At 35.7% G+C, this 22658-nt stretch overlaps 1 protein-coding gene and 1 non-coding gene across 3 annotated transcripts in view; both read right to left on the reverse strand.

Moving 5' to 3' along the window:
• The window catches only part of KIFAP3 (kinesin associated protein 3), a 139667-nt gene extending 135062 nt beyond the window's left edge, over window positions 1-4605 (reverse strand). The window contains exon 1 of one of the 2 annotated variants that reach the window (XM_065935676.1): window positions 4361-4605. Coding sequence is in view for 1 of the 2 variants with exons in the window: in XM_065935675.1 (XP_065791747.1) it covers window positions 4361-4392 (32 nt within the window). In the remaining variant the exon portion in view is untranslated. The remainder of the gene's footprint in view (window positions 1-4360) is intronic. The other variant, XM_065935675.1, reaches the window with a different exon arrangement.
• Window positions 4606-7464: 2859 nt separating this feature from the next.
• On the reverse strand, window positions 7465-7572 carry LOC136170069 (U6 spliceosomal RNA). Its single transcript, XR_010663526.1, has one exon. It is a non-coding gene; the product is annotated as a U6 spliceosomal RNA (small nuclear RNA).
• Window positions 7573-22658: the final 15086 nt, after the last annotated feature.

Raw genomic sequence — 22658 nt, forward strand, 5'->3', positions numbered from 1 at the left:
AAAAGTCAAGAAATAAGTGCTAGAGAGGATCTGAAGAAAAGGAAACTCCACACAGTTGGTGGGAATTTACATTGGTTCAGCCACTATGGAAAACAGTATGGAGATTTCTCAAAAAATTGAAAATAGAACTTCCATATGATCCAGCAATTCTATTCCAGGTATTTACCTGAAAGAAATGAAAGCACTAACTCAAAGAATTATGTATCTCCATGTTCATGGCAGCAATATTTACAATAGCTAAGACATGGAAGCAACCTAAGTATCTATCAGTAGATGACTAGATAAAATATATGTATATAAGCATATGGGCTTCCTAGGTGGCTCAGTAGTGAAGAATGTGCCTGCCAATGCAGGAGACATAGGTTTGATCCCTGAATTGGAAAGATCCCCTGAAGAAGGAAATGGCAACTCACTCTAGTATTCTTGTTAGGAAAATCCCATGGAGCCTGGCAGTCTACAATTCATGGGGTCACAAAGAGTCAGACACTCCTGAGTGTGCAAGCATGCGCATGCACACAAACACACAACACACATCTCTGTACACTCCCACACACATATACAGACACTCAGCAATAAAAAGAAAATTTTATCATTTGCGACAACATGAACAGATCTTGAGAGCAATATACTATGTGAAATAATTCAGAAAGACAAATACCATATTTTCAAACTAATATGTGAAATCTAAAAGTAAAACAAAACTTGCTAGTGAACTCATAAATACAGATAAGTTGGTGGTTGCCAAAGGTGGGGGTGGGAAGTGGGTGAAGGTGGTTGAAAGGTATGAACTTACAGTTATAAAACAGATAAGACCTGGGGTTGCAATGCATAGCATGGTGTCTATGGTTAATAATACTATACTGTAACATGAAAACTGCTATGAGAATAAATCTTAAAAGTTCTTATCACAGGAAAAAAATTGTTATTGTGTAGTGATGGACGTTAACTAGACTTAGTGTGGTAATCATTTGACAATATATATAAATATCAGATCATTATGTTGTACATAATGAAACTAATATAATGGTATATGTCAATTATATTTCAATTTTTAAAAAAGACTTCAATGCAATGACCTAATTTTATATTTTGAGGAACTAGAAAAAGAGCAAACGAAACATCAAGCTATTAGAAGGAAGAAAATAATAAAGACAGAGATAAAAGAAATAGAGAATAGAAAAACAACAGAGGAAATTTAAAAAATCAAAATTTGGTTCTTGGAAAAGATAAAAAAAATTGACAAACCTTTAGTTTAACTAAGACTCAAATTACTAGAACTGGAAATTAAAGTGGGACATTACTACTATTATCTCTGACCTTATAGAGATTAAGAACTCTAAACCAACGAAGAAGATAACCTAGATGAAATGGTCAAACTACTTGAAACTCACAAACTACCAAAACTGATTCAAAAGAAATAGTAATTCTGAATTCCCCCCAAATAAGTAGAGAGATTGAATCGGTGATGAAAAATTTGCCAACAAAGAGAAGTCAAACAAAGATAATTTCAACAGTAAATTCTACCAAATTAACACCAATCCTTCTCAAACTCCTCCAAAATTAGAAAAAAAGAGAACACTTCCCAATTCATCCTGAGGCTAGTCTATCCTGATACCAAAGACAAAGACACCATCAAAATATGTTGTTTTTAATATAATTTATGAATATCCTTTATGAATATATTTACAAAAATCCTTACCCTTTTGCAGCTTATAGACCAAAGAGAAAGACAAACAATAACAACAAAGTAGTTAAGAGTGGGAAAAGACAATTTATTGGGTATTATGGAAAGCTGAAGCTGAAACTCCAATACTTTGGCCACCTCATGCAAAGAGTTGACTCATTGGAAAAGACCCTGATGCTGGGAGGGATTGGGGTCAGGAGAATGGGACGACAGAGGATGAGATGGCTGAATGGCATCACCGACTCGATGGACATGAGTTTGGGTAAACTCTGGGAGTTGGTGATGGACAGGGAGGCCTGGCGTGCTGCGATTCATGGGGTTGCAAGGAGTTGACATGACTGAGCAACTGAACTGAAATCTAACTTGGAATCTAACACTGAAACATACAGGGATCTAAAAGAAGTAATTTCTGAAAATGTTGGGGGCAAGAGGGGAACAGAGAGAGACGGAACTGAAAAGGTAGGTGCTAATAAGAGCAATGGAAAGCCATTAGAGAGTTTTAAGAGTCAAAAAAATTGTTTAATCCCCACTAGATTTTAACTATTTATACTATCTATTTGTGTGCATATCTGATTGAGGATATGAACTGTGTCTATTTCATCATTTTCTCAGTGACCAGAACAATGCTAGGCATGCACTAAGTATTTAGTAAGTATGTATTAAGCATTATCAAATAAAAATACTAACTGGCAGTAGAAAAATGAAGCCCAATTTTTTATTCTCTAATGTATTACATAAATGTAAATATAAAGAGACCAGAAATTTCTCAGTGATAGCTACTATTGTAGCTATCTGAAATAGCTATTGTAACCACTGAAATTATAATAATCACTCTAATTTAAACTAGAGTGAATCAATTAGATTGAAAACATACTGTCCTCTTGTTAAAAACAAAAGTAAAATTATTACAAAAGGAATACAGGTAATTACTATCAGAGAATCAATTATTAAAATGGAATGTTCTGTAAAATATTATAAGCCATCCAGTCTATATGATTATTTGTTGGATGCACATTTCTAAACTGAAAGCAGGCAATGCAAACTCTTTATTTATATTGTCAAAATTAGACAAAATGGAGAAGTGTATATTTCAGTCTTTCCAGATTCTGACCTTATTTTACTGCAAACATTATATGAGAGTGGCTCATTTGATTTTATTTGTTGGACTCCCCATCATATAAAAGTAAGCAATGGGTTGACAATTACAAGTCATAGGATGCCTAAGGGACCACAGGGTACAAGAATTCTAAGAAAACTATCTTCTGGCACAACTACAATTGCGTGAAAATAAGCTAATGATGTAATAGGGACTCTTTGCTCTGGGAGAATCTGGAATTTAAAAGGTGAAGGAGAATTTCTTTTTTTCTTCTTTCACAAAATTTTCAATCAAGATATTTTAAATGAATGATGTAAGCAAAATTCAGTGAGGAAATAAATGCTGACTGTATACCTGCTATGATTACATATTCTTTTTTTGAAATGTTTACTGGTAAGCCCTGGTTATGTAACAATTTCAGGTATATTTCCATACAATGTGACAGACAGGCAATATATGCCTTAGGCCTGCAACGAAGGTGAATGCAGTTGGTTGGTTGGTTGATTGATTTTACAATAGTTTCAATCACTTTTAAGAGTCTATTAAATGTTAGATCTTTCTATGATGATTAGGGCCCGCCAAGCCAGGATAAATATATTTAGTAAAAGTATATTATGAATTGAAATGATGCCACTATCTTACATGTATGTTTTATCTTTTAAAAATATTTTTATATTTGGCTCTCATATCTCTCATTAAGTAATAATAGCCCCACCATTACATAAGGAAACTGAGTCTAAAAAAATACATGTGACTGTGTAGGGTATTTACACAATCAGTGATAAAGCCTTAGCTAAAAATGCAGAGTTCTTATTAAAATTTTTTTTCTCTTGGATCACTACTAACTCTTGGCCCAATGAAAGGAATGTTTTTCTTTTTGAGGGATGATCTTATCTTCGACCTGAGTCAAATAAATAATCGGAGATTACATTTTTCTTTAAGGAGTAATTGATACTACAAACATTTTTAAACTAAAGAAATGCTAGTTTCATGTCATGCTCCGAACAAATCTCTTGATAACTAACGAACCTCCTACAAAAATTACACTGCAGTCAAATGGACGAAATGGATGAGGAGAGCAGAAATAGGCTGGAAATCAGCATCTCAATCCAGCCTTCCATGAATTAAAAGCCACCACTTCTTTCCTCCATTATTTCAAAACCCCATGGCAGCGAACCCCATATTGGAGAACACAGAAGAGGCGCCAGCACCCACAAGATTTATCTAGAAGGGGAAACAGTCGGAGAATGGGATGGGGGGAAAGAGGAAGACGCAGTTTACTCCGCCCTTCTCCCCTCTCCCATGAACAATGTGAGGTATCGAGGAAACCATCTTCAATGCTGTCAGGGCCCCGCTGAGTCAGGAAAGAAGGCTGGAGAAAACCGCACCCCACAAGGGCCCCTTCCTCCTTTCAATTCACCTTTATCCCTCCCTTTCCGTGATTTCTCCTTTGTCTCCCATCCCTATTCTAAGCCTCTGGCTTTGCCCAGTGACACTTCACGGCCAACCCAAGAACCTCTTAAGAATATCCTCACGGTTCGAGCAAGGAGGGGAGGGACCGACCCTTGGGGAGTCGTCACCTTTTGAGGTATCTGGCGTCCTCCCCCTGCATGGCGGCGGCGACGGCGGCGTGGGGAGGATGGGGGTGTCTGAGAGAAGCCGGCCGGGCTATGTCCGGGGACGCCGGCCAAAGTACCCCACACCCAAAGGCGATGACAGTCCTGAGGCCTGCAAGGCGGGGCAGCTACGGCGCTGTGGTTACCTCGGTGAGGCCACCGGCTCCTCCCACCACTCCTGAGCCCCCAAACACTGGAGCTGCTCAGACCCGCCCACAGCTGCCCGGGTGAGCTCCGCCTGAAGGCGCATGCGCCTGCTCCAGCGGAGCCAGTATGCGCAGGCTCAGTATGCGGGGCTGGCCCTTGGGACTAATCTGACGCACCCTGGAACTGAACGTGAAAGTGTTTGCGGCAGATTTCAGCTTGCTTAGTTAAAGGGTGCCTCCGTGCTCACCGCCCCCTTGAGGATGGGAATTGAAAGAGTCATCCCGCGCAGTCGAATTGGAATTTTTGGTCCTTTGCTTCAAAACAGGGTGAAGAAATCCATTAACCATTTTTTTTTAATTTTTTTTATTAGTTGGAGGCTAATCACTTCACAACATTTCAGTGGGTTTTGTCATACATTGACATGAATCAGCCATGGATTTACATGTATTCCCCATCCCGATCCCCACTCCCACCTCCCTCTCCACCCGACTACTCTGGGTCCTCCCAGTGCACCAGGCCCGAGCACTTGTCTCATGCATCCCACCTAGAGAAAGCTCTTGAATAGTCCAGCCCTCGACTAAGAACCTGTAAAGAAAGGCATGTACGTGGGGCACTGTGGAAAAGGAAGGTGGAAAGGGAAGAGCACTGATTGCGCTGATAAGTTGGAATTTGTGCCCATAGTGTAGCCCTTATCCAAAATGAATACAATTAATATCAACTTTGATCAAAGGGCAAATCTGTCTCTTCCACTTTGATATCCTAGATCGAGAATGCACTTCCCCTCCACACACACGAAAACAGCTCCTGAAATTACAACTTCAACAAACTATTCTGAACTTTGGATATTTCTGGATTCATTTTCCCTGAGACAGGCAGCTCTTGGCAATTCTGGCCATAGGGCAAGGGGACTTTTTCTGTTGTTTGTTTGTTTTGGTTTTGTCTTTTTTTTTTTTTATTGAAATAGAGTTGATATAATGTGCCAGTCTCATCATTCTAAATGAAGTCAGAAAGACAAATACCATATGATATCACTTATATGTGGAATCAAAGGAGGGATATGAAGAAGGCATTTCTACTACTCACCTGCAATCCTGTCACTTACTCTAGTTCTGTATTTTCAGTCATCTTGGGCTGTTGTCTACACCACTGTCCTACTGTCTTTTTCACATGCACTAAATTAATGCAATGCAGTACACGGAATATACAAGTATGGACACAGTCCATACCAGTAAGAGATGGTATTGCCCACCCATTCACACAGGCTACACTATTTCTATCAGTGTTTTTAGTCATTCTTCCAGTCTTCTAGGGAAGGTTATAAAGCTAACTTTGACAGCTTTCTTTGTATCATGACCTCTTATTAATCTATTTAAAAATCTTATCATTTCTTCCTTCAAGATATTTCTGCAATCCAACTTGCTTTTCCATTCTCAGTTCTACCTACTAGCCTAATCATTTCATACTTGGAATACTGCAGTTCTTTCCTATTTTCTGGTTTTTTTTCTTTTTTAAAAAATATTCATTCTCAAAAAAAATTCATTCTCATAACTGATATAAATTTTACAAATAGTCATTTATAGGTAGATTACCTTAAAACCTCCACAATATCTAATATCGCCATATCACAGTATCTATTAAAATGTATGTTGTTGTTTAGTCACTAAGTCCTGCGTGACTCTTTTGAGACCCCTTGGACTATAGCCTGCCAGGCTCCTCTGTCCATGGGATTTCCCAGGCAAGAATACAAATGTCAGTTGCCATTTCCTTCTCCAGGGGCTCTTCCCAACCCAGGGATCAAACCTGCATCTCCTGCACATTCTTGCAATGTAAGCTTCTTGAGATCAGAGATTTTGCTTTGCTTACTTCTGAATCCTTAGGACAGCACCTGGCTCATAGTTGGCGCCAAATAAATATCTGGAGTTGAAAAAAATGCATATCTGATCTTGAAACAATACCACAACAAAAATCTAGAGGAGAGAGGGATCCTCAAGGGGAAGGGACGTATGTATACTTATGACTGATTCCCATTGTTGTATGGCAGAAACCAATATGACATTGTAAAGCAATTATCATCCAATTAAAAATAAATTAAAAAAAAAACTAGAAGAAATGCCCTGAGGCCAGGCAGAAAGAACTGAAAACTAGATCAATAAGAAGATAAACTGAAATTGGGGCTGAACTAGAGAAACTGTCAGGCTATAGTGGGAACAGTAGGCATCTTATTCTTGAGCCTAGGCATCTTATTCTTGCAAGTAAGAAATAGTAATGGGATTGTGTCCAAAAGACACTAGTCAATTTTGAGGCAATTTTCCTCAAAAGGAATAATTACATGGTTGACTTAACACATAATAAAAATCCAGGAGTCCATAATGATACTCAGTGACTCATAGAAAAACAGAAAAACAGAACCTCACTTTCATTGAAAGTAATGACTACATCAAATCCTTACTCTGAAAATTTGTAATTAAAGGAAATAATTAAGCATTTAATCCAAGTCTTTTGGATATAAACCATAATTTACCTCCTTTTAATGAGGGAAAGCTTTTTTTTTTTTTTTTTAACAGAAAATGTCTGCTAGTACTGGAGCAATATCATGATAGACAGTTACTATTTTGTGAATGCCAAGAAATAATACACCTCATTGATTTATTATAAAATAATCTAAAATGTGGCAAAATTTCACCCCACAGATTACCTGATAATTCTAAATGGAAAAAATATGTTACTTTACAATGGGAATATCAGCATTTTAAGCAAATAAGTAAATGAGGTATCATTAGCAGTCATAGTCCCTGATAGTATATGCAATAGGAAGCACACGAGATCACCTATTAAGTATTCTTTTTTTTTCTTATGCAAATTCACAGGTTTTTAAATTTATTTTAACTGGAGGCTAATTACTTTACAATATTGTAGTGGTTAAAAATATGGAACGCTTCACGAAATTGCGTGTCATCCTTGCACAGGAGCCAGGCTAATCTTCTCTGCATTGTTCCAATTTTTAGTATATGTGCTGCCGAAGCGAGCACCTATTAAGTATTCTTGATGAAAATTAACCTGAATTTAACTAAATTGTTCTATCTATAAAGACTAATCTATATCTATAAAAGAGCTTGCCTTGTGGCTCAGCCTGCAATGTGGGAGACCAGGGTTCAGTCCCTGGGTTGGGAAGATCCCTTGGAGAAGGGAAAGGCTACCCACTCCAGTATTCTGACCTGGAGAATTCCATGAACTGTAAAGTCCATGAAGTCGCATAGAGTAGGACGCAACTGAGCGGCTTTCACTTTCACAAAAGACTAATAAATGAAAATCTCAATTTAATAGAGTTGGGAAGCAGACTGAGGAGCTCTTACGGCCCCTGTTGATAGCAGAGCTCGACAGAAGAAGGATTCCTCCTCTTCCCTGGCAAGGTCACCTTCAGTGAAAAGTCACGGACTCTTTGTTTACTGTAGCCCTACCAACACAATTTTTCTCTCTATAAAAGCATTGCCTAATGGGCACTTGCAAGTGGTTCACCTCAATTTCAGACCCCAAATTACAATGGTCTGCTGAGCCCAAATAAACACATCTTTGCTGAAGAAATATGTGGCAGTCTATTAGTTTCAGGTAAACAGATATCACATGCATAACTAAATAAAGAAGATGATCCCAAAGAGTGGGGAATGTACCCAACTGGATATCACGATAAATCAGAATAATAATTACAAGGTATAGAATTGACATAGGGAGAGAATCTGAGTGAAACAGAAAACAAGGCCCATGCACCTAAGTAAACTTGAAATATGATGGAAGTGAATTTTCAGATATTATGGGAAAAAAGTATTTTTGGAAAAATGCATTTTTGGAAAAATGCATTTTCAAAACAATTATTTATGCATATGTAGCAAATTAACTTTGATTTCTGCATGCATGTGTACTCAGTTGCTTCAGTTGTGTCCAACTCTTTGCAACCCCATGGACTGTAGCCCACCAGGCTCCTTAGTCCATGGGATTTTCCAGGCAAGAATACTGGAGTGGGTAGCCATGCCCTCTTCCAGGGGATCTTCTTGACCCAGAGATCAAACCCACATCTCCTGAATCTCCTGCATTGCAGGTCGATTCTTTGCCATTGGGTCACCAGGAAAACCCAAACTGGATCCCTACCTCATGCCATATTCAAAAGCTAATTCCACATTGAATAAACTCTTAAGTGTAGAAGAGAAAATTTTAAAAACATTCAGAAGAAAATATAAATTATCTTTATGACATTCAGTTAAGGATACATTTTAAAACAAGACACAGAAAGCACTAAAAATAAGTTATTGAATTCACTCCTTTAAATTTCACAACTTCTGATTTTCAACACCACCACCATAAGTAAAGTGAAAAAGATAAGTTAAAAAATGATGTTATCTATTTGCCTCACATAAAAACTAACAAAAGATTAAACTGACTATTTCAAGATCTGCTATAAATCAAAAAGGGAAACACAAACAACTCAATGGGAAAATGCACATAGGAGAAAAAGAATTAGGAATAGGAAGTAAAACAAAACATGAAAAGATGCTTTATCTTAATAATCACCAGGAAAATGCCAATGAAGACCATAAAAAGATACAATGTTACACTGACAAGGGTGCAAACTTTAAGAAGTCTGACAATACCAAATGCTGGTGAAAATGTGAAATCCTGGAAATGATGTAGTAAACATTTCAGGTATGAGTGTTCATTGAGACTACCACTTAAGAATAAAATGTCTTTGTTATTTTGTAAAGTTGAATAAAGACATTCTCTAAATTTGTGTGTTTCTACCCATGGTTATATAACTCAGAAAATTCTAGCATATGTGCACAATGAGATTTGTTCCAGAACTATCATAGCAGTGTTGTGCATAATAGAAAAAGAAAAACTGAAAAAGAACTCCAAAATAGTTTTGCAGGAGAATGGATAAATATGTTTGAAATATTCACACAATGCAATATTATGCATCAGATTTCTCTGAACCAGAGAATGAACTAGAACTATACAGACAACATGAATGAGTATTTAGAAACATTATAATGAATGAAAAAGTAAATTGCAGATTATGTATGGTGTTTTATAAACTGTGGTATAATTTGCATAGAATAAGATACATTCTTGGTGTGCAGTTCTATGAGTTTTCACAAGCACATGACTCATACTCAAAATACAGAGTAATTCCATCATCCCTTCAATTCCTTTGTGTTCCTTTAGAGTCATCCTATTCCCACCCCCCCCCCAACACCAAGCTCTGTTAAATACTGATCTGCTTTGTGTTCCTATAATTTCCCTTTTTCCAGACTCTCACCTAAATGTATGTTGATATAGCCTTTCAAGTCTGGTTTCTTTCTCTTAGCATTTGGGGGCCATTCATATGGCATTTCATTAATTCATTCTATTTTACTGTTAGATAATATTCCACTGAATGAATGTATCACAGTTCATTCATTCACCACGTTTGGCTTGTTTCTAGTATTTGGGAACAATGAATAAAGCCATTATAAATACTTACACACAGGTTTTTGTGTCAGCTAAAGTTTTCTTTTCTCCTGAAAGCACTCAAGAGTAAAATTGTTCAGTTATATGGCAAATAGATGAATAACTCTGTGAAACTGCAAAGCTGTTTTCCAAAGTGATTGTGCTATTTTGCATTCCCATCAACAATGTATGACTTCAGATAGCTCCATCAACATCCTCACCAGCACTTGGTATTATCAAGTTTTTAATTTGTTTAATCAAGTCATTGTAACAGATGTATAGGGATATCTCATTTGACTGGAGTTGCATTTCTGTGATAATTAATGGCATAAGCATATTTTCACATGCTTATTTACCATTTGTATTTTGGTTGAAGTCTTTGTTCAAATATCTTTTTCATTTTTTTATTTGTGTTTTCACTAGCTTGACCAAGCTAATCAGAGAGATAGCAACAGATATTAGATTTGAAAGATACACAGCACGAACACGGAAACAAGAAACAGAAATTGATAAAGCTCTACGTTTTTTAAAGAAATAAAAAACTTAATTACCATGTTTCACACAAAGAACACTCCAGGCACAGCTTTACTCATAAATTCTGTCTAAGAAATAAGGTCAACTTACATACTCAAGCAGAAATTAAAGAATGGAGGAATACTTACCAACTATTTAAAAGGGTCGGCATTATTATGGTTTCCTAGTCAGACAAATATCTTTAGTGAACATACATGTAACAATCTTTAACAAAATACTAGTAAGTCAAATCAGCAATATATTAAAAAAATACACTACACTGTGACCAAATGGGGTTTAACTTAGAAATTCAAGGTTATTTAACATAAGAAAATCCAATAATTTACCATACTAAAAATATAAAGGTAAATAATCATATGATCACGTCAGCAGAGGCAGAAAATGAATTTGACAGAATTCATGATTTTAAAAGCTATCAGAAAACTAAGAATAGGAGATGACATCCTCACTCTAATAAAGAATGTCTGTGTGGGTTTATTTCTGGGCTGTCTCTTCTGTCCCGTTGATGTATGTATCAGAATGTAAGATGCCTCTAGGTATACTGCTTTTTCTCAAGATTGTTTTGGCTATTTGAAGCCCATTTGGTTCCATATAAAATATAGGATTGTCTTTTCTGCTTTGTAAAATAAAATGCTATTGGAATCTCATTTGCACTGATAGATTTGATTGAATCTTTAAGTAAATTTGAATGATATAGAAAATTTGACAATATTAAATCTTCTAATCTGTTAACATGGGTTGTCTTTCCATTGTTTTTTTACTTTCTTCTCATTTATGAGTGTCTTATAGTTTTCATTGTATGTGATTTTTACCTCCATGAAGTTTATTTCTAACTTTTAATAATGTTATTATTGGGATTGCTTTTTAAATTTCTTCTTTTGATAGTTAATTGTTAGTATATAGAAATACAACTGATTTTTGTACATCAGTTTTGAATCTTGAAACTTTATCGGATCATTTATTCTAATAGATTGTTGTGGAAACTTCAGGGCTTTAAAATAAAAACATGTCATCTGCAAACAGAAATAATTTTACTTCTTCATTTCCTATTTAGATGATTTTCATTTATTTTTCATTCCTAAATGATCTGATTAATACTTCCAGTTCTGTGTTAAATAGAAGTGGCAAGAATGAACATCCTTGCCTTGTTCCTGATTTTAAAATAAAACCTTCCATTTTTCACTGTTGAGTGTAATGTTAGCAGTGGGCTTTTCATAGATGGCCTTAAATATGATAATTTCCTTCCATTCCTAGTTTTTTGAGTATTTGTATCTAGAAAGGATTGAATTTTTTCAAATGCTTTTTCTGCATCTATTTAGATGATCATATGATTGTCATCTTTCTATCAATGTGATGTAAACTTATTGATTTGTGTATATTGAAGCATCCATGCAGCTTAGGAATAAATCTTACTTGAACATGGTTATTTGGTCCTTTTAGTGTACTTTTGAATTGAGTTTGGTAGTATTTTGTTGAGAATTTTTGTGCCTATATTCATCAAGAGTTGAGCTGCATTGCTTTGGGAAGCCTTCTTTGTAATGCCACAGCTTTCTTCTTCTGTAAAACTGTACCTTCTAGAAACTTTTCTTAAGTTCCAGACTTAAGTGTTTCTCTGTTCTCCTACTGCATTTACTGGACTTTATGGACATGATTTGTTTATGAGTGATTCAAAAGGTATAAAATCATGAATTTCCAATTACATTTCCAATCACGGTTCTTAACACATAATGATAACTAATAAATGATAAATCTTGCTTTATTAAATATAATTATAGCTTTCAAGAAGCACATGAAATATTCACTATGTATGTAAACAAATAACTTTACCTTGGTGAGACATGTCATAATGGCAGCATGAAACAAGTAAAATGTTGACACAAGAAGAATATGATCCACTAATGGTGGATAGAAGCTTAGGGTAGAGCTCCCAAAGAATGAATAAAAAATTGCTTACCAGAAAAGCATAATAGAGATATCCTAGGGAAAGGCAATACTTTATACACAGCATCTATATAATATGTGGGGACTTCCCACAGCTGGTAAAGAATCCACCTGCAATGGAGGAGACCCTGGTTCAGTTCCTGGGTTGGGAAGATCCCCTGGAGAAGAGATAGGCTACCCACTCCAATATTCTTGGGCTTCCCTGGTGGCTCAGATAGTAAAGAATCTACCTGCAATGTGAGAGGCCTGAGGTCAATCCCTGGGTTGGGAAGATCTCCTGGAGGAGGGTATAGCAACCAACATCAGTGTCCTTGCCTGGAGAATTCCCATTTTTCAAAGGGCTTGCCAGATGGCACTAGTGGTAAAGAACCTGCCTGCCAATGCAGGAGATGTAAGAGAAGCTGGTTCAGTCCCTTGGTTGGGAAGATCCCCTGGAGGAGGGCATGGAAATCCTCTCCAGTATTCTTGCCTGAAGAATCCCATGGAGAGAGGAGCCTTGCAGGCTATAGTCCATAGGGTTGCAAAGACTCAGACATGACTGAAACGACTTAGCATGCACGCATGCATACAATATATACACAGTGTATATATACAAACATATGAAATATCTTTGTATATTTAGGTAAATGCAAGCAGTTGAGATGGTTAGGGAATTAGGTTCAAATGGGAGAGCAGTAAAAAGTAAATTAGGAAAATTCAGGAGGGGCAAAATTGTGGAAAGCCTGGTGTAAGAAAATATGGTATTTGGATATTCTCTGCACACATCAGAAATCATGAAAGCATTTTGATATAGAAAAATTATATATTGAAATTTATTATTTTAGCAATTAATTGTTCTATTTTTATCCACATAGCAACATAGAACAGAGACGTAAGAAGTACAGTTTTTATTCTCCATATAAGTCGCTTTTAAACTTCAATACTGATTGACTTCAAAAGCTCAGAGAAAATCATTTCTTACCTTGTGACTGCCTTTGGGATATCATCAAATGGCCATTGTGGCCCAAGGAATCCACATCCACTGGCTATTAATGCAGTCATCTTCTCAAATTAATTTGAGCTCACGTTGCACATCTTAATGCAAAAGAGATTTAAGTTACAAGGACCCTTTAAAATACATCCTCTTTTTGATGGTGATAACCTTTGTTTTCAACTAATGTGATGTAAGACAACATCTATGACATCATTAGGTTTCTCCATGGGTCAGAACAGGGAGGGAAGTGGCCCACAGGGAAAATAATAAATCGCTATGCTTTTTTCTCCCCTATGTCCTCTTAACAGCCTGAACCATACTTTTAGAAAATAGTTGTATCAACTATTTAAATACATGTCAGCCTGATGATTCTTAAAGACATGCAGTAAAATGAATATTGTTCAGTATAAATAGAAGATGTATTTTGTCACACTTATACACACATATTCATGCATACACACAAACAACTGTGTTTGTTAATTTGTATGTGTAGTCATATATGTACATATTCAGTTGGAACTTCCCTGCTTTTGTGTATGTACTTTTGGAGATGTGTGCATGACATGTTGAGGGAAGAAGAGGATCTGAGTATATCCAGCCAGATCAGCTGGCTTTGTTAACTTAACCAAAAGTTATAAGCAGGCATTACTTTAAACTTGAGTATGCTAAAATGAATAGACATAGTTCCTGACTTAAAGAATTGTATCTACTTCCAGTAGAGATACATGCAAAATGAATACATTTCAAAAAAATACATTCTATGATAGAACTATAATTTATCTCTGTAGAAACTGAGGAGATGACTGTGGATTCACACACTTAATTGTTCTGCACAACGCATTCATCCAAGAATTGAGGCTATAAGAAGAATGAACTACAGACCTTACCTTGAAGGAGTTCAAATATATGAATAGGCAATCAGGGAACAAGTAATTGATGTCTCAGCCTTATTTGCCTGCATCTACATTCCACATCAAATTTTTTTGTTTTGTATTTGTCCTAGATTATTTTAAACTACTCTTACCTATTAGGTTTTTTTTCTATAAAGAATATGCCACAGCATCTCTTTTCAATTTATTGCTTCAATTCCATGATCTTTCACTATGACAGAAGTTTCACTTGAGTTTCATTTCTCTCATTAAATACACATTTGTTTAGTGCATATTATATGTTCCAGAAACACTGTAGAGCTGAACTAGTTAGTAGTCTGGATAAATTCAGGCAAAGGCTGTATTAGTAATCATACCTCTCCTGTGAAACCTTAGAAGCAGAATTAGAAAATGTTTAGAGCACTTAGAGCAAAGTGTTTATGACATACCCTCTGGGTTACTAAGAACAGAACCAGAACTGCCAATTCATTCCAGATCAGTTCCTAGCAACGGCCAGTTAGCAACAATTTTAAAGTTGGATAAGAAATTAATTTGGGCTTCCTGGGTTGAAACATATGATGTTCCAATGAGTGACATAACTCCATCCTTTTAAGTATAAGGCTGAAATTAGATAATATGTATTTGACTGTAAAACATTTAACTTTTCTTTTCTTCTCCTTTTCTTCCCTTTCTCTTCCTTCCTTCTTTATCTCTTATTCTCTTCCTTTTGTTTTTCTTTCTTTTTGTGTGTAGACAGCATGTGTCATAAAAATAATAGTATAATGGAAAAAGAATTTTTTCTGATTTGGAAAAATTCCTGCCAAATTGATGTCCCTTTAAGCAATCATTACCATACCAGGGAAGGCAGTAGATACATATCAAAGACCATGGGAAATGGTTGAAATAAGGTCAGTCTTTCCAGTGTGTGTTAGTAACAAAAAGTACTTGAAATTCATTTTGCTTCAGTTCATACTTCAATACTTTGTCCACATTACTTTTTTTTTATAAGAGAGAGAGGTAAAAAAATAAGATGTTGCTATTCCAAGTTTGACAAATTGTAAAATATTTCTCTCAAATCAATCTACTCCCTGCCTTTCCCATTCATTGGCATATGAACATCTTTTTCTTTCCAGATGAGTCCGTTGAGAGTACGTCAGCATTACTCTAAGTAGAAGATGCTAGTATTCCATCACGAAAACAAAATAAAGTAAAAATGACGTAAACAAAATGCTGCTTGTCCACTTACCAGAATTTTGTCTCCTCAGGACATGGTAATGTGTGCTTTACTTTAAATGGTATCTTGACTGAGTTCTATCAGATAATCTCCCCCATAACCAAGTGGACATGCTGGTGAAAATTTCTCCATCTGAACTAAGGAAACATTAACAATCTACACTTTTTTTTTAAACAAGATTGGTTTTATTTTTCCTTATGAAAACATTTTCATGGCTCCCAGAATACCTTTGTTTTTTAAACTCTTGAGATGTTGGGCTAGGATTGATTCCAAGGTTATTCTGTTGCCAGTACATTTGAGTTCATAATATCATTAAAGTTGAACAAATATGAAAAGCCAAACAATATGGAACAAATATGGAAAGTCAAATACAAACTAAAAGGAACATATTCTCTACTCTTTCATTTTGCTTGTCAATTTACTCAAAGCAAAGGAAAAGTAAAACAGGCAATAGGAAGTGTTTAGTAAACAAGTTTTGAATGAATATCTATAGACAAAGGGGGAAATGACCAGATAAAATGAAAATTACTGGTGCTTTTCATAAAGTAGTAGGTTCTGTGGGCTTCCCAAGTGGCTCAGTGATAAAGAATCCACTTGCCAAGGCAGGAAACATGGGTTCAATCCTTGGGTCAAGAAGATTCTCTGGAGGAGGAAATGGTAATCTACTCAAGTATTCTTCTCTGGGAAGTCCCATGGACAGAGGAGCCAGGAGAGCTACAGTCCATGGAGTTGCAAAAGAGTCAGAAATGACAGCGACTAAACAAAGTAGGTTCTACATTTAACTGTTTGCATGTAGGCCACTAGAGTAAAGAGGATTGGGGGCTTTTGCATTTTTTCCTCTTAAATAATAGTATTCTTCATGGAGAGAGTAGTGGACAAGAGGGAGGCTTGGCGATAGTCCTTTATTTACTTCCACCTCAGTATACATTTATTTTGTCTCTATCTTATTGGTTGCTGCTGGCCTGCCTGAGGATAAATCTATTTTATTGTACTAAAAAACTATCTAGTGGCATGGAGGGCCCATTTTTAATAAGGTTATTTGCTTTTATGTTAATTTGTGTGAGTTCTTTGTATTTTGGATATTAATCACTTATCAGATGCATCATTTACAAATATCTTCTATTCAGTAGGTGACCTTTTCATTCTGTTGATAGTTTCTTTGCTGTACAAAAGTTTTTTAGTTTGATGTAGTCTTATTTTTAATTTTTGCTTTTGTTTCACTTGCTTAAGGAGACCTAGTTAAACATACATAGCTAAGGCTGTTATCAAAGAGTACATTGCCTGTGTTTTCTCCTAGGAGTTTTATGGTTTCAGGCCTTACATTTAGATATTTAATCTATCTTAAATTTATTTTTGTATGTGGTATGAGAAAGTAATTCAGCATGATTCCCTTGTATGTGGCTGTCCAGTTTTCCAAACAACATTTATTGAAAAGACTGCCCTTTCTCTGTTGTATTTTCTTCTTCATTATAGATTAATTAACCATAAAAATTTAGGTTTATTTCTGGGCTCTCTATCGTGTTCTATTGATCTATATGTCTGTTTTTGTGCCAATACTATACTTTTTTTGATTACTGTAGCTTTGAAGTATAGTTTGAAATTATGGAGCATGATATCTCCAGCTTTGTTCTTTCTCAGGATTGTTTCAGCTATCTGGTATCTTTTGTGTTTCTGTACAAATTTTAGAATTATCTGCTCCAGTTCTATGAAAAATGTCATTGGTATTTTCATAGGAATTGAATTGAATTTGTAAATTGTTTTGGGAAATAGAGTCATTTCAACAACTTTAGTTCTTTCAATCCATGAGCACATTTTATTTTTGCGTTTGTGTAGTCTTCAATTTCTTTCATCAGTGTTTAATAGTTTTCTGTGTACAGGTCTTTTGCTTCCTTGGTTAGATTTATTTCTAGGTATTTTATTCTTTTTTATGCAATTGTAAATGGAATTGTTTTTCTCTGGTAGTTTGTTGCTAGTGTATAGAAATGCAACACATTTCTGCATGGTAATTTTGTTTCCTGCAACTTTAATGAATTCATTTATTAGTTCCAGTAGTTTTTTGGTGGTGTCTTTAGGGTTTTCTATATATAGTATTGTGTCATCTGCAGACAATTATGGTTTAACTTCTTCCTATTCAATTTGAATTTCTTTAATTAGTGTATTTATTTTTGTGTATAATTGCTGTGGCTAGGACTTCCAGTACTACATTGAATAAAAATGGTGAGAGTGGGCATCCTTGTCTTGTTCCAGATCTTAGAGGAAATATTTTTAGCTTTTCATTGTTGAGTATAATATTAACTGTAAGCTTGTCATATGTGGCCTTTATTATGTTGAGGTATGTTCCCTCTACATCCAGTTTGTTGAGTTTTATCATAAATGAATGTTGAATTTGTCACAACTTTTTCTGCATTTATTGAAATGATTGTCTGATTTTTCTTCGCTTTATTGATGAGGTGTATCACATTGACTGATTTGTTGATATTAAACCATTCCTGGTTTCCTGGGATAAATCTCATTTTATCATAATGTATGACTCTTTTAATGTATTGTTGAACTTGGTTTGCTAATATTTTGTTGAGAATTTTCACATCTATATTGAACAGGGATTTTGGCCTGTAATTTTCTTTTTGTGGTGCCTTTGCTGATTTTGGTATCAGGGTGATGCTGGCTTTGTAGAATGAGATCCGAAGCATTCCTTCCTCTGAAATTTTTTGAAATAGCTTGAGAAGGATGGGTGTTAACTCATCTTTAAAATGTTCAGTAAATTTCACCTGTGAAGACATCTGATCTTATACTTTTCTTTGTTGGGAGTTTAAAAAAAGTTTTTTATTCAATTTCATTACTGATAATTTGTCTGTTCATATTTTCTATTTCTTATTCAGCCTTGGGAGATTGCCCTTTTCTTTTAGGTTGCCCTCCAGTCTTTATTCAATGTTTTGTGATCATTTTGGTTGTCCGAAGTATATTCTTTACTATATTTTTTAGGAAGAACTCATGGAAACAATATTCCTTGAGGTCTTGCTTATTGTTAACAGTTGTCTGTGCTTTTTATACTTGAAATTCAGTATGACTAAATATAAAATCCTTGGCTCACATTTTCTTTCCTTAAATGTCTTAAATTTGTTACTTTATTTTCTTCTGGCATAAAGTGTTGCTGATTAAATGTTTGTTAATGTAATTTTCTGTCCTTTATAAGTCACACATATTTTTTGCCTAAAAGTCCAAATATTTCTTCTCACAAGGTCTAGTAATTTTATTGGACCATGTTTTGATGTTGGCTATTTTGCAAGGATAGAGTCAGTTATATGGTGTACTCTTTCAATACGTAGGGCTTCCCTGATAGATCCATTAGTAGTTCGATTCCTGGCTCAGGAAGATCTCCTGGAGAAGGGATAGGCTACCCACTCCAGTATTCTTGGGCTTCCCTTGTGGTTCAGCTGATAAAGAATCCACCTGCAATGCAGGAGACCTGGATTTTATCCCTGAGTTGGGAAGATCCCCTGGAGAAGGGAAAGGTTAATTCTGGCTCTTCAGAATTCTAGGTTACAAAGAGTCATACACGACTGAGCAACTTTCACTTCACTTCTTCAGTTTGTAGTTTCATATCCTTTTTAAAAATATCAGGAATATTTTCTTGAATTATAATTTAAAAAATTTCTTTTGTTCTCTTCCTTGGGTTTTCATTTTCAGAGATTCCTAATATTCATATACTGCAACTTCTTTACCTATCTTAAATATTTGTCATTTTCTCTTAAATTCATTTTGTCACATTTCTTTTCATTATAATTTAATTTTTTCCTCTTGATGTTCAAATTTCAATTATTCTTTGCATTAATTTACTCATGTATTCTAGTAGAACTTCCATTTCTTAAATATTTAAAAATTTTGATTATATTTTGAAGTGTATTACCTTACTTTTGTGTTATGTTACTATTTCATGTTTTATATCATTAACATAGATTGGGTTCTTCTGAAATAATAATTTACAGTTTTGATCTTTTTTTTTCCTCTTTCATGTCTTTCTGGTGTGATTTCATTGTGATTATATGGGGTTTGAACTAGATACATTTTTAGTTGTTCATGTTTTATAAAACTGTTTTTCCTGAATGTTTAGAAAGTAGTAGTAGATTTTCTAACTTCATAGTCCTTCCCCTTCTGCTCTGTGCACATAGTGATTTAAATAAAATAGCATCTTGCTTTCTGAGATTTTCAGACTCTTCTGCTTCTCCACTTTTGTCTGTCTCTTCTCCCTTTTTTGTCTCTTTCTTCCTAAATCATGCCTGCATTCCAAATGTCTCCTCAATATAGAGAGTTGTGCCATGATACGTCAAGTGTGAGCATTCCTGGACAGTAGACTCCTTCACCTTTAAAGAACTGACAATAGGTCCTTTACATTCACATGATGCTGGAGGGAACACCTTTCTCAGTTTCAGCCATTCTTCTCAAACTGGCACGTTGTACTTTTCAGGTACTATCTATTGGAAGTTTCTTTGTTCTCTTATTCTTCAGATCATCAAATGCCTGTTATTTTCCACTGTTTTTTTCCCCACACAGATGCCAATGACACACAGGTCTTGTGGCTACTGGTAGTTTGTCTCTACCTGCTTTTATTTTGAGGTTGTGTCATGCCTTGTACCCAGTTTGCTGAATTTTTGTTTTTGCTATCTGTGTGCTTAGTCATTCACTTGTGTTCAACTCTTGCAATCCCATTGACTGTAACCTTCCAGGTTCCTCTGTCCATGGGATTCTCTAGGCAAGAATACTGGAGTGGGTTGCCATTTCCTTCTCCAGGGGATCTTCCCAACCCAGGAATCTAACCCAGGTTTCCTGCATTGCAGGCAGACTCTTTACAGACTGAGCTACAAGGGAAGCCCATTTTTTGCTATCTAGGTGCTGTCTTTTTAACGTGGTGATCCGGGAGGACCTAAAAATCTATGCTGCCACTACTGTCTTCCTAGAATCTCACAACAATTGTTCTTTCCGAGGCTCAAGAAGAAACATTTGCCTAAGATCACACAACTAGCAGCAGAAAGTAAATGTATTTTAAAGCATCTTGATTAGGACGTGGTACAGAGAAACTGCTCAATGCATGCTCTTTCTGTCCTACTTCTTTCTCTCCCTTCCTCTCTTCTTTTCTTCATTGCCTCCACTTCTTCATTCCCTCCAGAGCATAGATTTAAATCCAGTTATATCTGACTTCAAAGCCTCTGCAAGTTTATTTGATATGCTATGCATCTAACCCATAATGTGAAGTCACTGGAGCTTTTAATTCAGCAAAACCATTTAAATAAAATTAGTTTCACTAAAACCTATGCTCGTCTTGCTCTAAGAACATTTTCCTCTTGGTTTTATGCTCACATACTTTTCAATTGAGATATATAAATGTCACATTCTTTGACACATGCCTCATTAAAACATGTTTTGCTAGAATTAAATTGATGCTCTTATTTTAATGAATATATTTACAGGCATTTTATGTACCTCTTTAAAAACTTCCTTTTTCATCTTTCACCTCCACCCAGGAAACCACCATTTGATAAGAAGTAAATTGAGAAGATCCCTGGGAAAGGACATGGCAATCCACTCCAGTATTCTTCCCAGGGAAATCCCGGCGACAGAGGAGACTCTCAGGCTACAGTCCATGGTGTTGCAAAGAGTTAAGACATGACTGAGCACACACACACACACACAATTGAAATCTGAACCCAAAACACTTCGATTTCACTTTCAAACTTAAAATCTACAGAATTTAAGGAGATTTTAAACTTGACTAAGTCAAATGTCCTGCTCTTGAAAAATTTTATAAAAGCACTACTTTGATTTGAAAAGTATACTGCCCTGGGACCCACGTCCATAAAATCCCAAGCTCCTTTACTTAGGGTGTTTGGCTTCTGATGATACTTGATTGAAATTGATTCATTCAAAAATTGGATACACCATGAATGCTCCCAGGGAATTTATACAGTGCACTTTGTTATGTAATAACTCCCAATATACTAATTCTCCATAATCCGCTATGTAAGGCCAATTAGTAATTAGATCTTGAGGAGCAAAATCTTGCCTATATGAAGTCACCATACAAATCCAAAGGGATTCAAAGCTCTATTTCAAACCAATGCCTTTAAAAAATCCTCTTCCAGTCTTTGGCTCTATAATGGATTTCCCAGGTTGGTGATCCAGCAACAGAAAATGCCATTTCCTTATTTTTTGAACTTCCTGCTCTTACTGTGCAGGCTTGTTTCTTACTGTTTGAATTTACTTATTGTGGTTTGCATAAAATTATCCTTCACTCATCTACACATAGTAGATAATGGTTATTTGCCTGTAAATCTAACAGGTACTGAGTTTTATTTACCCTCCTGCTCTGTGGGCACTCTCTGAACAAAGGAGCAGTTGTTCTTGAAACATTTTCCATTTTTATGGGATTTGGAACTGTTTCTCCTTGTTGCTTTGTGTGCTTTTTAGCAGCTTGAGGCTCCTTCTTTCATGGTGTTTACTCTGGAGCTGGTGTGAACAGAGGCTCTTGGAAATGGTAGAGTGTTAATATCCCAGAGTGTGTCTAGCTTCATGTAAAAGATTGCTTCTTTAGGCTGCTGGGAGCTACAGCAGAGGCAGGCCTTTCACAACACACACAGACACACACAAGGAATCATGAATGGTCACACACCTACGCTCACCCTCTCATACTCTCTTATTTCATATGTGCGGAAACAGGCAAGGAAACCTGACCCCTTGTTGATTGGAACGTTACTTTGCATTCATTTACAGAATATTTGGAACCTCACATATGTTTCTCATTAACGCTCATGTTTGATTGTTCTATGCAATTTTTTTTAAAGATTAAATAAACCTGTATCAGAAATTGTCACTTTGCTCTAAAGAAGCACATTCAGCTCCCTCTGGGGAAGCAAAGAAAGAATGACATGAAATATTTCTGTTCTCTTACATGTATTTCCATAAATGAGATTGGCATTACAACATAATAATACATTTGAGGTTCAAGGGATTTTAAATAGCTTTTGAACAAATCGAGCACAAAGTGGCATTACTTATACAAAGAAACTCATTTAAAACAGAGCCTGTTAATGA

The sequence above is a fragment of the Muntiacus reevesi genome, chromosome 5 (genome assembly GCF_963930625.1).
Source record: "Muntiacus reevesi chromosome 5, mMunRee1.1, whole genome shotgun sequence".
In the NCBI taxonomy this organism is placed as follows: Eukaryota; Metazoa; Chordata; class Mammalia; order Artiodactyla; family Cervidae; genus Muntiacus; species Muntiacus reevesi.